The 15,585-nt window shown below is 43.2% G+C and overlaps 1 protein-coding gene across 1 annotated transcript in view; it reads right to left on the reverse strand.

Moving 5' to 3' along the window:
• The window catches only part of prkdc (protein kinase, DNA-activated, catalytic subunit), a 39,272-nt gene extending 24,245 nt beyond the window's left edge, over nucleotides 1-15,027 (reverse strand). The window contains exons 1-31 of the mRNA XM_075452966.1: nucleotides 14,729-15,027; nucleotides 13,601-13,677; nucleotides 13,409-13,513; nucleotides 13,130-13,204; nucleotides 12,598-12,706; nucleotides 12,374-12,486; nucleotides 12,195-12,294; nucleotides 12,051-12,106; nucleotides 11,908-11,938; nucleotides 11,672-11,829; nucleotides 11,404-11,550; nucleotides 9,905-10,069; nucleotides 9,144-9,312; nucleotides 8,999-9,045; nucleotides 8,780-8,896; nucleotides 7,854-8,003; nucleotides 7,561-7,670; nucleotides 7,157-7,316; nucleotides 6,869-6,955; nucleotides 6,673-6,792; nucleotides 4,900-5,059; nucleotides 4,670-4,779; nucleotides 4,347-4,434; nucleotides 4,090-4,253; nucleotides 3,818-3,970; nucleotides 2,445-2,552; nucleotides 1,423-1,649; nucleotides 1,184-1,278; nucleotides 842-944; nucleotides 434-567; nucleotides 72-302 (exon numbers count right to left, since the gene is read on the reverse strand). Of these exons, the coding sequence (XP_075309081.1) occupies nucleotides 72-302; nucleotides 434-567; nucleotides 842-944; nucleotides 1,184-1,278; nucleotides 1,423-1,649; nucleotides 2,445-2,552; nucleotides 3,818-3,970; nucleotides 4,090-4,253; nucleotides 4,347-4,434; nucleotides 4,670-4,779; nucleotides 4,900-5,059; nucleotides 6,673-6,792; nucleotides 6,869-6,955; nucleotides 7,157-7,316; nucleotides 7,561-7,670; nucleotides 7,854-8,003; nucleotides 8,780-8,896; nucleotides 8,999-9,045; nucleotides 9,144-9,312; nucleotides 9,905-10,069; nucleotides 11,404-11,550; nucleotides 11,672-11,829; nucleotides 11,908-11,938; nucleotides 12,051-12,106; nucleotides 12,195-12,294; nucleotides 12,374-12,486; nucleotides 12,598-12,706; nucleotides 13,130-13,204; nucleotides 13,409-13,513; nucleotides 13,601-13,677; nucleotides 14,729-14,915 (3,856 nt within the window). The 5' untranslated portion in view covers nucleotides 14,916-15,027. The remainder of the gene's footprint in view (nucleotides 1-71; nucleotides 303-433; nucleotides 568-841; nucleotides 945-1,183; nucleotides 1,279-1,422; nucleotides 1,650-2,444; nucleotides 2,553-3,817; nucleotides 3,971-4,089; nucleotides 4,254-4,346; nucleotides 4,435-4,669; nucleotides 4,780-4,899; nucleotides 5,060-6,672; nucleotides 6,793-6,868; nucleotides 6,956-7,156; nucleotides 7,317-7,560; nucleotides 7,671-7,853; nucleotides 8,004-8,779; nucleotides 8,897-8,998; nucleotides 9,046-9,143; nucleotides 9,313-9,904; nucleotides 10,070-11,403; nucleotides 11,551-11,671; nucleotides 11,830-11,907; nucleotides 11,939-12,050; nucleotides 12,107-12,194; nucleotides 12,295-12,373; nucleotides 12,487-12,597; nucleotides 12,707-13,129; nucleotides 13,205-13,408; nucleotides 13,514-13,600; nucleotides 13,678-14,728) is intronic.
• Nucleotides 15,028-15,585: the final 558 nt, after the last annotated feature.

Raw genomic sequence — 15,585 nt, forward strand, 5'->3', positions numbered from 1 at the left:
AGGAAGAGGAATATATGCTGTAACTGATGGATGAATAATCATTTTAAAATAAGGACCATCACCCTACTTACAGAGGATATGCTGAGGCTTGATTATGTGTAAGCCGATGAAGGTGTTGTAGCAGTCCAGGACAGCCAGCAGTAGGTCCATCCACTGCAGGGTGGCTCGGACACTGAAAGGGCCCGTCAGGTCCCTGAGAGTGGGCTGGGAGAGGAGACCTCCACCCTCAAACCGTGAGATCAAGAAATCGATGCCGTGATCCTTCAGCATGCCATCCAACCACTGAGGTGGAGACTTCTTTCCTGACTCACACAAACCCGGGAATTTACTGAATGAATGCAGCGCTGCTACATCAATTCACACTGAAAATCTCCATGCAAACTAAAAGGAACGGGATGTTTTTGTCTCTCAGTCGCAAGCGTTTTGTTCTGACCTGGGAGGAGAGGGATAAATTCATACAGGAGCTCCATGCATTTGTGGCGACACTCCGTCTGCGGTCGGCCACATTGTTCCAGAAGCCACACGACCAAGTCAGACAGACACAGCTTGTCATCAGGTGGAAATCCTCTGAGGGAGATAAAATGCTGAATGCGTGTAAAATGGAATACTAAACAGGCAATTTCTGGATCTTACTTCAAAGCAATGTCACTGCACAACATTTGGAAGATGCATACCGACTCAAATGCCTTTAAAATACAAAACCGCAAGCTTTGCCAACAACACAGTATTAGATGGCACTGTATCGTTAAAAAATATAAATACAAAAGTTCTTATTAAAACTATTCTCACTGCAGGTATGACTTGTATATCTAACAGACCGATATGTACACAGATAACCAACCTTGGGATGCGCCTCTTCGCATTGTGCTGATTAAGACTGGGGGCCTTGTGTGTGATTATTCTCTTCAGATGATCAATGGCACTGCAACACTGCTGCAAAGTACCTTCATAAAAGAGAGGAGCAAGAAAAGCTCAATGAAGCCTTATATAACCAAGCATGAGCGCTTTGAATCAGGTAACCACGACAAAGGCTGCCCTTTTTTATGTACTTGAAATATTCTTTAAAATTCTACGTTTTTGTGGTGCATCTGCTCCCATCAGCACACTTACTTCACGAAGAAAAGGCATGGATGATGTGCTGAATGTGCCGTATAATAAAGCAGGGGCAAGAAAAAACAATTACCCATAGATCGCTCATCCGAGTGTGCCAGAGCCAGACTTTCAACAAATATGACGAGAACTTCAAAGATGAACTGTTCCACCAAGGAGTTTTCCTCCCTGCAAAGACCCACAAAAACAAAATCCCAGAATGAGGCAATGAATCGTTCCGGTAAAACTAACTACCTCTGATTCCCCGTGAAACGGAAACAGCACGAGGGAAACAGAAGCGGAACTCACAAAAGAGACAGAAATGCGTCATACCTGAACTGTCTGTAGATACTGTTGAACGCTAAGGCGGCGCCAAGCCGTTTGAACCCATTGGGGTGGAGAGCCAAGCTGTAGATTCGCTTAAACAAGGACTTCATGTTGGTGGGACTCTTCTCCTGCTGCCTGGGGGTGGTTTGTTTGATTGACCATTTGACAAACTCTTCAATGCAGCGGCCACAGAAGTCTCTGAGAGTGCTGTCTAGTGGGTCGACCACACCATCCTGAAGGAAAGCAAACAAACGAGGAAAAAAAAAAAGAGGTTGTGTACAAGAGGCTATAGTCCTCGCTGCAGCTGGCCCCGGTTCGAGTCCCGCATCGGACGGCCCTTTGCTGCATGTCGTTCCCCCTCTCTCTGCACCCTGCTTCCTGTCTCTCTAACACCTCATCATGACTGAAAGCGAGTGAGCAACACTGACGCGATACGACGACAAAATTTCGCGAGGGTGTCCTGATATGCAGCGTGACGATTTTGTCGGGAGGAATTCTATTGGTTCAGAAAGTGCTCACTTGAAACACAGAGTTCTCTGGTGATTGCCGCCCATATGGGCTCCCTTCGGTTCAGATCTTTGTGGTACGGGTGTTTGGGGTCATAAACCATTGGGTGGTAATGATCAGTTTCTCCTCGCCCATTATTCCCTGAGTGATGCTGACCTGTTGCTAACTGGCTTGTCAACAGGAAGCAGCGTGTTCATTTAAACCAATAAGAAGTGTTTAGGGGCAGGACGCCGCTGCGCAATATCGTCCAAATAGAGACAGCGCAGGCGATTTTATAAAGGGTCGGCGTGATCGCTGGATGGAGCGACATCGCTCGCGGCATGTCAGGACAGGCTGATTGAAAAGTACACATTCTAATAACTTTTTATCAATTGCTCGCGTTCAGTCAGGATGAGGTGTTAACTGTCCTATCCATTAAAGGCATAAAAGCCCAAAAGAATAATAATAAAATAATAATAATAAAAAAAAAAAAGCTTAACTGGGTTTTTTGGGAAAAATCAAGGCCCTCACAGAACACATACCAGTATGGCCTCGAGAACAGCTACTGTGTCCTGGCTCTCGAACTTCTTGTTGTTCGTGAACCAGTGAATCAGCTGCATAACCAGCGGCTCAAACAGCTGCCTGGTGACCTGGAAGAGAAATCATGTGCCGTTCTTAATATGCATCTATAGTTTTACTAATGCATTCACATTTAAAGGATAAGACCGGTTTTTTGACATTGGGCCCTTGATTTCACATTATAACATGATGTTCTACTCACCCCTGCTTGTTGTTGAACATTTGGAGCTGTTCCGAAGATATTCGCGAGGCGTCTGGCTGCTCTCTTGAGATATTCGGCCATGAAACGGTTTCCTATGGGCAAGCTTATACAGGCACAAACTATGCTGTTTATAATTTATTAATTACTGTACACTAGCACTGATAAAGTGGAGGTGCGTCGCTTACTTAAAAAAATCCGGGTTACTGTAATTTTGAATTTTAGCCGAATGAATAAATAGGCAGCAGGTCTGTGGGCTGTCTGTGGCAGTAGCACGACGATGACGTCAGTAACACCCACTTTACGACAAAAAAATCTAAATTACAATAACCCGGATTTTTTTTAAGTAAGCGACGCACCTCCACGTTATCAGTGCTAGTGTACAGTAATTAATAAATTATAAACAGCATAGTTTGTGCCTGTATAAGCTTGCCCATAGGAAACCGTTTCCTGGCCGAATATCTCAAGAGAGCAGCCAGACGCCTCTCGAATATCTTCGGAACAGCTCCAAATGTTCAACAACAAGCAGGGGTGAGTAGAACATCATGTTATAATGTGAAATCAAGGGCCCAATGTCAAAAAACCGGTCTTATCCTTTAAGCAGCTTTCTACTGACGTCAAATAAACTACTGAACAACGATCGTCAGTTATTTGCAGATCATATGAAAACCAACTTGCAACCACATGTATAAGAGTTTATAGAGGGTCACGAGTATGGAGGAACGTCAAATAAGTGAAAAAGAACTGTGGAACTTTGCTTGTTTTCTTCTTTATTGTGTAAGAAATAGAAACCACCCGGTAAATCTTCAGATTTTTGTTATTCCATAATTTCCTAACTGAAACAGCCGAGGTTATAATCATTCATTGAGGCCTATTCATTGATAGTTTGCTGGGTGTTTTATGACGCAATGGAGGATAAATTATGGTTCCACGGCTGTTACGTTAAGAAGTTACGTTTGTCTGTTCTCATAAAAAAATTTGCCAACTTTTGCACATTCCCCCCCCACCAAAGGGTTTGTTAACTGACACGTTTCATGATTACAACCTTCCTTCTAACCTCAGGATGTTGTTATCATATCGTATGACCAATGGGAGCTTGGCTAAAAGCTCTGCTACGTCTGGATGGATTTCACGCACCTGATCAACATCGCAGGCCAGACGCAGTAGCACAGGAAACAGCCTTTTGTGCAGCTTGTACATGGGTGGCAATTTATTCTCCCCTTCGGCCATCTGGGCACTCTTCCCTACCATGTAGACCACCATGCTGTGGAGCAGCTCACAGGCTGCTACCTGCAACAGACACAACAGGAATGGCAGCACACTGATAATCTAATTCTACGACTGCATCCGGTGTTCCAGCTTTGCCACTGACAAGGAAAACCCTTCAAGCAGACGGGCGGGTGGCCTACTTTGGTTTGTCTATCACTCGTGGACAGAGCCAGTTCGCTGATGCGAGGCAGGAATGGGTCGAGGTAGATGACCGGCTTCATATCTGCAAACGGCACTGCAAAGCTGAGCCTTTTCTCAGGATCCCAGGCGACAAATTTCTTCATCGTTTCCTCCGATGAGACCACTGCACAACGAAAACAGTGTCACTGCTTACCACAGCACGGCCAAAAGACCCCAAATATAAAGAGAGGGCAGGGTTCGCTTCGTAAATTCTTACCCGTCACAAGGTTTCTGTTCAGCTTCCCGCCCAGGCGACCGAGAAGCTTTACCACCCTGAGCCTCACCATGTCGAGAGGAGCGTCCTCCTGCGCAAAGTCAAAGTAATATTTGAAATATTCTTCCAAAGTAATACAGTAAGCAGAAATATTGGACTTGCATCATGAATATAGAGCAATTCTTTTCTGAATACAGTAGAAATGAGTACATTTGCTCTCTTCTCAATGCAATTCAGCTGTATGAGGGAACGAAACAGAGATCCAACCACATTTAAGGGGCTTCTTGTGACGCATACAAAGCAGTTTCTTTTTTCTCATCCACTACCATAGAAAGTTGCTTGCTTTTCTTCAGGAGCCTTGTCATCACTCTGCCGTATCCTCTGTCACTTGTTGAGGAAACAGAAGAGATCACCTCCCAATTGCTAGCATCTTTGTCTAGAGTAAGAAAATAAGGAAAAATCTTATTGTAATCTTATTACGGTCATTTGTTTGAGCTGTCGTATCACCTACGTTTAGCATTTTAAAGTTTGCAAAGCCGCTCCTCGTCCATCTTACCATTTGTGGAGGTGTTTTTCAGGTATCCATCAAGGAGGGGAAGGATGCTTGTGTAGCACGGCTGCATCGTCTCAGGTGAAATGTGGGAGGACCAGTCCTCGAGAGCATCTAGGGCTGTGTTTGCCAGAGGGACATGGCTCAGACCCAACCTCAGAGCCGTCTGGTCAGAAAAACAAGCACGTACGCCTCAGGAATCAGGCAGAAAACACTTTCAAACACTGCCAACCTCTTTGATCCTCACAGCCCTGTCAGAAGATCTAAGTTACACCATTCAACATTTGTTGAACTATACTAGGTATGGTATCTAGACATTCCTTTTAGCTAATGACTTTAACTGCTTTGTTGTTGTCAGTGTCCACTGACAACAACAAGTTGACCACTTATCTATTTATTTTAGCTTTGCACCACTAATCCCCAATTTTTAAGATAGATCACTTAATAATTTGGTTGTTACATTTTAGCTAACTTTTGCTCATCTCCCGGCTTAGTCTTCATGTCAGCTGTTAAGTTGTGTTTATGCACCGTAGCTGTGAAAATGTCAAAGCAAATAGTTTCCTTTACAACACCATGCACTGCAATCTGTACAAGTACGTGACAAGATACAAAAGATCTTCCAAACTAAAAAAACGATGCATTATAGGCTCCTCTAATGGAATGAAATGGTCTGTTTGTCTCGTCAGTGGGCTTAGTTTAAGTGCTGTGTACCGTTTGCAGGTGGATCAAGGCAGCACTGGGAGGGTCTTGTATGACAGTCATTAGTGATAAATGAGCAAGTAAGGCAAGCAAGGGAATTTATATTTATTTATATATCAGGGGCCGAGTTAACAGAATATTTTCCGTCGTTGACCGGTTTTTTTTAAAATGGTGACGGAAAAATCTGAAGGCCATCTGTCATTTTGACAGATTGCAATTCACACCCTTGACCACTTGGTGGCGAGTGAGCAATTAGCTATTTTCTCTCTTGATGCATGATCTCGTTGGCTTCCCTCGTTCAGAGAGTCTTGCCGACTTCTGATCACTTCACTTGGAGAAATGTTCCCTGATTTCAAAACTTTGGCTGAAGTGGCGCTTGTAACTCCAGTGTGGCAGCAGAGGGCAGATTCAGAACAACATCAAAGCAGCCATGAGAAATCGTCTATCCGAGGCAAAAGTCCAAAACCTAATGACAATAACCTCTGCAGCAATCCAACGTGAGACATTTGATTACGCACAAGCGGGCACGCAATTCAAGCCCATGCGGCCCAGGTGGAAGGTGTGAGGTGTGCGTTCAGGCTACAACAGGTGAACTGTTCATATTTTAAGTGCAATCGTTTAATTTCATTGTTCGTATGTAGCTACTGGGGCCACAGTCAGTGTTTTTGTCTGCTATACATCGTGGATTCTCGATTCAGCTTGTTTGGACTGAATATTAATTAAAAATTAATCAAAATGAATCAAAATTACGCACAATGAAAAAGTCTAGCGCCACCTTTGACATATATATCATATATTTGTTGCCTTATCTCAAAAGAGTGTGCTGCTAAGACATAACCAGGCCTTGTAAAAGGAAATTTTTCATCTGAAAATTTTCAGATTATCCTAATTTTTTTCCCCCTTTTTTTGTTGGAAGAAAAAATAAGCTCCAATGTTGGTTCGAGAACTGTGGTGCAAAGGTATCCATCGGAAATGCTCTCTACTTTCACTTAAATAAATACTCAGGCCTGCTGCTGTTAAAGCATGACAGACAAAAACATGACAACAAAGCATACGATGAAGTAGGAAAAATAATCTCACCTCTAGTGCAGGGCAGTAGGCCTTAATGTCCAGAGCCACGATGTTGGAGTGCAGCGAGAGGACAAAGGTCAAGCAGGATGCCAGCAGTTCATCTTTGTACTGCTTCATTCTGACACACACCTGGTGGGACATACACATCTCTAACACCCGCTGGAAATGGAACTCTGTTTTTTGACGCAACTTTACGGGAATCTACCTCTTTTCCAAACTTGGAGAAGAGCGCAAAACAAGCACTTTTCACTGTGTCACTCCGAGGAGACGCAGAGCTTCTCAGGCCGACTCCCTGTTCAAAAGCAAATGTATATTACAGTATTTTTTTGGTACATTCAATGTGACGGGTGCGTGGCATTACATCATCACCGATTTGTTCAGTTCATACTTCATATGTACGGGCAAAAAACAAAACACAGTTCTCACATGTTGAGGTGATTTCTCACATATCCTGACAATGATTGCAGCATTAGAGCCCCCAAAAAATATTTACCTGATAGTACTTAATTCTCTTGGCAATTTTCATGATGACCGACAGCAGTTTATAAAAGCCACTGACGAGCGGATTTCGTATGGAGTGGAGGATAAGTTCGTGGCTTAATGAATGCATCCAGGAATGAAAATATTCCACGTGTTTATTCAGCAACAAGTCGCTGCGGAGAGAAAAAAATGGGTTTCCGCTGTGAAATATGCAAAATGACAATGTAATATGTGGTAGATCAAACGGCCTTTGACAGAAAGCAAACATTTTCATAAGGCAGAAATCTGCGCAACTTTAGATCTGACATACGAAGCAAGCTCCACACTCAAACGTGGGCGAAAAGCATTCATCAGCCACCACAGTTCTGCTCCAACTCTACCACCTTGGGAGGAAATTTTCATGTTGGGTTTCTATACCTGCTAAAGTCAACCAGGTTGATGAAGGCTGTGAAGTCTTTGACCTTATTTGGCAAAAGGTGAGCTGTGGGGTCGGAGGAAGGCAGTACGTGGGCTGCATCATCTGGAGCCTGACCAACAAGGAGGGCAGTTCCACCAATTAAATTAGGGTTCCACAAACAAAGGATTTTCAAGTCCTGAGTTCTGTTGTTCGATAACTACACAAAACCATGTTTGTTTTCGTGTAGTATTCAAACGGGGCTAGGAAAAAAAAAAAAAAAAAAAAAAAAGGGTTGTAAAAAGGGGGATATCACCTCCTCTCCTGTGGTTATTTTCTGCACAGACAGGTCCAATTTTTCCACAATGCGGAGAATTGATTTCACCAGCTCATCGTAGAGAAGACGGCTCAGAGACCCCAGGGCAGCATTCTGACTTTCAAAGGCTCCATCCAAAAATCCGGAATCCTGCAGATGAGGACACAATTGAAGCGAAATGTCAAAGAAAACACACGACTGCTATAAATGAGTTCCGTCTAGGACAGCTTCGCCCATCGAAGGGATGTTTGTCATTTATTATGAAAAAAAAAGCGCCCGTCAGGACCAAGTTATGCACAGCAAGTAGGTTAGTCAGTATCTTTACAGCAGGACAGTAGGTGACGCACAGTCATTTCAGGGGGTCGTTTCCTCTCCATTCCCACTGCAAGAGCCAGGAGCTGAGGAAAACTTTGCAGGAAATTTTTACCTCCAAAAACGGCCCTGATAGGAATGAAGTACTTATAATTAACCAGAACCTTCCCCAAAGGTAGGGCTTGGCGGTACTGAACACGTCCTATTTGTCATCTCAGGGTCTTATTTCTGCCTTTTTGTCCCTTTCATCTTGTGTTTAATATCCACAATGGGTGAAAATTCTGTTCACTTTAATGGAGAAAACGTTACACGAGAATGGTTGTCGCCGCTTTATAAACACAAACGTCAGACTCAGTCAGTCAGTTACTCATGAGAAGAGAGCGCACATAAAAAGCTGCGGCGGTCAAGTGGGTTTGAAAATAAATGTGGACAGGGAATTCTTTGGAATTTGCCTGAGAGCTCAGTGGAAACGCACAGGGCCCAGGGCAGAATTAACATTTAGATCCTTGAAAAAGCCTCGAGGCAAGTTCCAGGTGTCGTTACATGTAGTGCAGAGTATATACACACACACACACACACACACACACAAGCCAAACAAATCTGTGTAAATGTACCTTCAACTGGTCACAGTCTAAAAGTCCTTTAAACAGAGGAAGGTAGTTGTGACTGGATGGAACTTTCCAGTTTCCAGTCTGAACTTGGGAGGACTTAGCGGGACCATTCCTGGTTCCCTAAGGGGAAAAAGATGGAGGCGCAGTTCATAACAAAAGCCGAATCAATAACTAGACTCAATAGATTTGTGTGAATCCCGTTCAAAAAAAAAAACGTCTGACCTCAAGCAAGATGGGCTTTGAACAGACACGAATCAAGCCCTGGTGCACTGAAAAAGAAGCACGAGTGATTATTGTGGCAGATATTATCTAAAAAAATACAACACATCGTGAAAAAACACTGTTAGATTGTTCAGCATCAACACACCGACAGAGCTGATAAAACTCCACAGAACCGGTCCTTTAGAGGCCACGGCCACCAGCACCTTAAGGATGGACCTGCAGCAGGCGGTTTGCATTCTCTCGCTGTACTGAGGGAAGCTGTCAATCTGCACCACAAGGAGGCGCTCCAGTAGTGGCGTATACACCTCGGGAATCTGAGACCAGGACAAAAAGGCAGATGATCATATTAAAGGCATGGTTGGTAATCCTGTTCAGAAACACATTTTGTAATACTGGGTGAAATGGTCCGTCTGTCCTGAGAGAAATCTATACAAGATGTATTTAGAAAAAGGGACGAAAATAATCAGACCTCTGTGGCAGCTGCAGGACTGAGAAAAAGCTGACCAATCCGAGATCAGCGTCCCGCTGATCTCGGATTGGAGCGCCTACAAAAACCAATCAGATGCCTCTGCTTTCTGCCTACGCCCCCCTCTGCCGGCTCCCTGCTCCGTGTGCGCATGCGGTTCTACCGGCTTTGGATGACGCACTGACGGAATGGGGAGGGGGGGGTGGAGCTTAGAGGAGGGGACACTTTCGAATCTTGCTAGCTCTCTTGCTAGCTCTCTAGGATTACCTACCATAGCTTTAATACTGTTAAAAAAAAAAAAAAAAAAAAAAAGAATAATTTTAGTGCTACTTGGAGAGGAATTAATCACCAGCTTGTCAGGTTGATTCAGAGTACTGCTGTTATTCAAAACTGGATTTAAGTTATCGGCAATAAATAACAAACTTATCCATTCCTCCTACCTTGTCCAGGTGAATCAGGACACTGGCTATGGAGTCCAGGAAGCTTGGTAGCTGGTAGAAGCTGTCGTCCTCTCCATCAGATTCTGTCAGGTACATCTGCTTGCAGCGCTGTATCAGCTCTGTGTACATCAGGTCCACGTCTTGTGGGCAAACTTTCTTGCATGGCTGTAGAAAGCAGCACGGGCTTTGCATTTTGTATGAAGAAAACTGGATCGCACGAGCTACAGAAGCTACAAGATTAATGTGAAAATCATCTGATTGCTTACACTGGAAACTCTAAAGTGTACGAATTCAAATGCACAATATCAAAGAAACAGTGTTTAACCACTACTGACATCTAGTGGTCAAGTTGGAGATAGCAACCATCTAAAACTTCGTCAACACACTATCCAGTCAGTGGGGTTACATGGCACTGAAAGGATCGGATAATTGGCTAAATTACAATAAGACTGAGTTATTAAGTGCATGTAGACACCTTAATCTGACAAGAAATTGGATCGGATTAAAAACCCCGAGATAACTCGGTTGAAAGTCAAATTAAACGTGTTTGCAGACGGGTGAAGCACGTGGTGAATTAGACTTTGCGTTCTGCGCATGCTCAAGATTTATTCCCAGGATCGTGAACTGGAAGTCTGAAGAGACGATATTACAGTTGTTGTTGCCGCCGTCGGAAAGAAACAAACAACACGATTCACAGGTCGTCAGTCTGTCGCCGGACCAACATAGAGGCAAAACAGACAAACAACCACGTGCACTCACGATCAGCCAATTTAGAATCTTTAATCAATCTGACGTGTATGCTTTAGGACCGTGGGAGGACTGTTGAACGTCACACCACAGTGCAGCTAGTCACACTAGATCTTTGAAAACAAGCCCAAAAGGTAAGTGATTGTAACACAACAAGAAAAAAAATAAATCAATCAATCAATGAAACAATATCCCTCCCCCAGTTGCTGGAGCACCCAAGGAGCAATCAGCTCCATGACCACTGCTCGCCGACTTCTGCCCTCTAACCCACCTTCGCTGTATTTCATTTGCGTGTCGCTTGCTTAGCCTGTAAGCAAAGTAAATGCAGAAGCTTCACCTCCACCACCATCTGTCACCAGTTTGTTGTGAACAAAGAGAGGTGCAGAGAGCTGGGACTGTTGCAGATCCTGCTTCAGGAAGACAAACCGTGTAATTCACGCTTGAGCCCAAATAAGCAACTACGATTCACTATAGAAAATACACAGACCTGGCAACAACGCCACTGAATCCTCCACATGTTTCTTCTTTGCCACCATCTAAACGCTTTTTCTTCTTCTACTTATGCGCCAATAATTCAATTAGAAAAGTGATATAATGAGTTTTTCCAGATCTCTGTTAATGTGACACACTGCATCTTCAATTGCAAGCGACAGACAGAATGAGCTCATTCGTGTGGGGGGAAAAAAAAGAATTTTGTAAGAGTAATTCTATCTTTCGCACTGGAATTAGAGTAAAGAAAGCAATTAACATACAGCAGCAAAGAATCCATATCCTCGTATAGCGATGGAGAGCTCTTTGTGTGTCGACTCCATGGTTTTAATGATGCCGCAGAACTTTTGCATGAAGAACTTCAACTTGCTTTTGTGCTCCTCGATATTACCAGCCACCAACATTGCAACCTGATAAATGATATTTAAAAAAAAAAAAAAAAAAGCAGTAAATAGAAGAGATGTGTGAATTCAGAAAAATCATATTGAAAGAACTGATCTTATTCGATGTTACAAACCCGCCGGTTTATACCTGCTTGAGAAAGGCTTCAAGTGCGTGGTAACTCGTCTTCTTCATCTCAGCATTAATGTGACCACAGAGCTTACACATGGTCTCAAACAAGGCTCTGTAGTGGTCCATAAGACAGGTGCTGAACTGGGACGCATGTCTGCCAAACAATCGGAGTCCAGCTGTTCCAGGAGCATTCAGACACATATCATTACTCTGCAGGTTTGAGCAGAATTTTGACCAAAACTGGCAAGCCTTACCAAAAGTGACAGCATAGCGAGTCATTGTCATCTGCAACAGAAACGGCCGAAACGACAAGTTGAAAATGAGTACAGAGAGCCTATTTATAAGATCGGGAGACATAATGGCAAAGATAACAATTAACCGCCACAGTGACGCTTACCTGGGGAGTGATTGCCTTCAAGGCATATTGAAAGATCTCCTTAGACGTCGACGGGTCTGTAAATCAGAAACAAACACTTGCTTTTGTCCTGAAATAAACAGGTACACCACGAATATGTGAACACACACGCAGCCAGCCAGCCACCTTCTTCCATTGTTTTAGTGAAGTTGACCATTAGGGCAGTGATTCCTCTCAAACATCCAGCAACCACAAAAAGCTTGGGCTCCTTTGTCGAAGAGGTCATCTAAAGTGAAAACAAACACAAATAAAGTTTTAAAAAATGTCTGAGAAAATAACGCTCCTATAACCTGGAAGACACACACCTGCTCCTTCAGCTCTCCGAGGTAGGCTTTATAGAGTTTGTCTGAGTTGTTGACCATCTCACTGGGGTGAACCTCCGCGAGAACTCCCAGCAACTCGTAGATTTTACCAAGAACTATTGTGAGAGTGAGAAAAAAATAAATGAAATAAATGAAATGTTGATTCCAAGCCAGAATGAAATGGTCCTATGTTAAACTTGAGCTCGGCATTAAAAGGGAACGCTCACCCGAGTCTGGTAGTTTGAACTTCTGAGCGAGCTCGCCGTAAAACTTGTTGAATATCTCACAGATTCTAAAGTCGGCGGCGACGCTGGAAGCCTTTGTTGTCTGGAGAACCTGTGGAGACATTAACAAGGACGGTGCTTTGGAGGCACAAGAGCAACTACTTTTAAGTTATCGAGTACGCGGTGCCATCTCAAATCGTCAAGGACGCCGGTAAACAAATAATCAACAAACTCACGAGATCAACCAGCAAGTCTGTTTATCAAGGACCAATAAAGCCCCGTTTCCACTATGCAGTCCGGAACGGGTCGGTTCAGAACAGTTCGCTTATTTCAGTGTTTCCACTACCATGAAAGCGTACCGGTCCCATGGTACCCGTTACCAATTTTGTAACCCTTCTGCTTGGGGTACCTAGAACACAGGACCGGTTCCCTTGGGGAGGAGCCTGGAGTGCTGAGGAGGTGCAGGGTCTGCTCTCCATGACAGTGGAAACGAGGCTTAACAATACAATTTCTGTTAATATCAGTAGAAACCAACCTTGATAAGAAGTTCCAACACTGGAGTCCTACATTTGGCAACCCGTTCCTTTGTGTACACTACCATGCACAGGTCCTGCAATGAACGAAACCAAACAACAAACAACATGACTATTGTGTTATTATTTGTATAAAAGCCAGTGTTTCATTCTACTAATGTTAACTATTAAGTGATGTTAGCTAACAATCTCAGCGTTACCTTTCAATGTCCTAAGTCTTTCCATGTAGATGCACACGTGTAAGAAAAAAAAGCAACACAGCACATAAACAAAGCACTTACTCTTATATCAGTGGCATACGTGTTCTCCCAACCTTTGACTCTCGGGGAGACTTTATCTAAAAACTTCTCCAGAAACACCAAGACCTCGACGCGAGTGTCTCGCAGCTGTGAAAACAGACGATTCTGTCAACATCTGAACTTTTCCCTTGACTGCACGGTTTGTTAGTTGCAGGGTAGCACGTCTGTACTTACCTCATCCGTTCCCAGGGACTTCCTGAGGAAGATGAGCAGTCCATAGTCTTTTGAAAACAACAAAGACGTCTGCAGCGCTTCATAGATAAAGATGCAAAGACGAAAAATGTGAATGCTGTTCATAGTTTTGGTGGGTCTCCTACAGCACGTACATCACAGTAAGACGCATATAAACGGCTTGAGGGGCATGTTGCAAAGAATTAGCTTGATACGCAAAACAGGTTGGTAACAAGATTGGGTATAAAAAAGAGCACCTTAGAGAGGAAGAATCTCTAAGTAAAGATGGAGAGAGCTTCACAATCCGCAATAGAAAAATAATTTAAAAAAAACTTTCTACAAATTCTGGAAATGTCCCTGCTTGGGCTCAGGAAAACTTCCTGAAATCATTGTCTGCGAACACAGTTCACCATGCCGCCATTCTTTAACCTGCGTTAAAGCTCTAAAGTGGACAGGAAAAGCTCAAATGCCAGCAGTTTCTCTGGACCAAAGCTCATTTAAAGTTGACCGAGGCAAAGTGGGAAACTGTTCAATCTGGGTTTTTTTTGTTTTGTTTTAAATCGGGGTTAAACAACATCAACTTTTAAGGTATGAACCCATCCACGGTGTTTCAGCAGATCAAAACTTAATTATTGGAAAAAAAATACTGAAGCTGAATGAAGTGAATTAGATGGGTTTAGGAGAGTTTAATTTAGAAAATAGTTCTGACACGGGAAAGAAGATGTGTAATGGGTTGTTGTGAGTTGAAAGATAGGCGTTACATTTGGTTTAAACTTCAGGACGAGCTCCTCTGGAGTGCTCTGTGGTTAGAGAAACACCCCTCGAAACACCTGCAACAAATCTCTCGAGAGATCAAAACAACGCTCTCGGGGATAACCTCCAGCACTGAGTTTTGGCGGAATACCCTGACTTTAGAGAAGATAATTCAACCGTATCGGCGTAAATGAAATGCTTTCAGAATGACGAACTAATAAATACCATATAGGAATCTCGACGGCACGTTTTTTGCAAGGTGTTTCAAACTTGTAAAGAAAAGAAGCAATGACCAAGTTCAATTAGTCAGACTGTTCATGGAGTTCGGCGCGGTTTATATGTAATCTTTGAAGTACATTTGATTGACCATTGTCTTACCAAGCTCACTCTCGGTGGAAGTTAGCATGCACTCCTGGCCCAAATCGCCGATAATATCGTGACATTTCAACGCTGCACCCCTGTCTTCGTCTGAAAGTGATTCGTGAAGTTTCAGAAGGAGACCTTGAATCCCTGAAGCAGCGCTGCTCTGGGAAGACATGGCTGCAGCACTGGTTGAAGCTAACATTAGCGTCGCGAGCTTCACATTATTTGAATCACCGAGTGCACAATCACAGAGTTGCGACGCAGTCCGCTATCCGGAGGGGCTAAATGACTGTCCTGTCACTTTGCCAACAAGAAGGCGTCTCAAATCCCACCACAGGCAGGAAGAAACAAGACCGGATGTCAGCTGCACATATTTCAAAATAAAAGCTTTCCGATGGCGCTCTCAACTAGACTTTCTGTTATAAACTGAGAATGAGACGAAACAAGGCTTATTTGGAATTTTACGTTGAAGGGTTGACCGGAAATGGAAGACCAATATTGCGTTCGCCTTCAGGTCTGGTGTTGGTCGAGAATATTTACAATTTCATACATTCATGAATTGTCAAACATTTTCTATAATTTCACAGTATGTTTTTTCCCTTCTTTTCAATCAAGATTGAACCATCATTATTATCATCATCTTATTATGTCCTATTGGTGTTTGCAGAGCACAGATTTATCTAAATGTATTTTTTACAATACTTTTACTTTGTGCAGAACTGTTACATCGCTGACACTTTTGTATTACACTGTCACTTCCAAAAATCTAAATTTCTATTTTAAACTGTTGTGCGTGTATACATGCAAACAGATTTTTAGTGAATTCAGAAATTTTATTGTTGAATTACAGTTCTTAACGTGATACTCCGGAG

The sequence above is a fragment of the Odontesthes bonariensis genome, chromosome 20 (genome assembly GCF_027942865.1).
Source record: "Odontesthes bonariensis isolate fOdoBon6 chromosome 20, fOdoBon6.hap1, whole genome shotgun sequence".
Lineage (NCBI taxonomy): Eukaryota > Metazoa > Chordata > Actinopteri > Atheriniformes > Atherinopsidae > Odontesthes > Odontesthes bonariensis.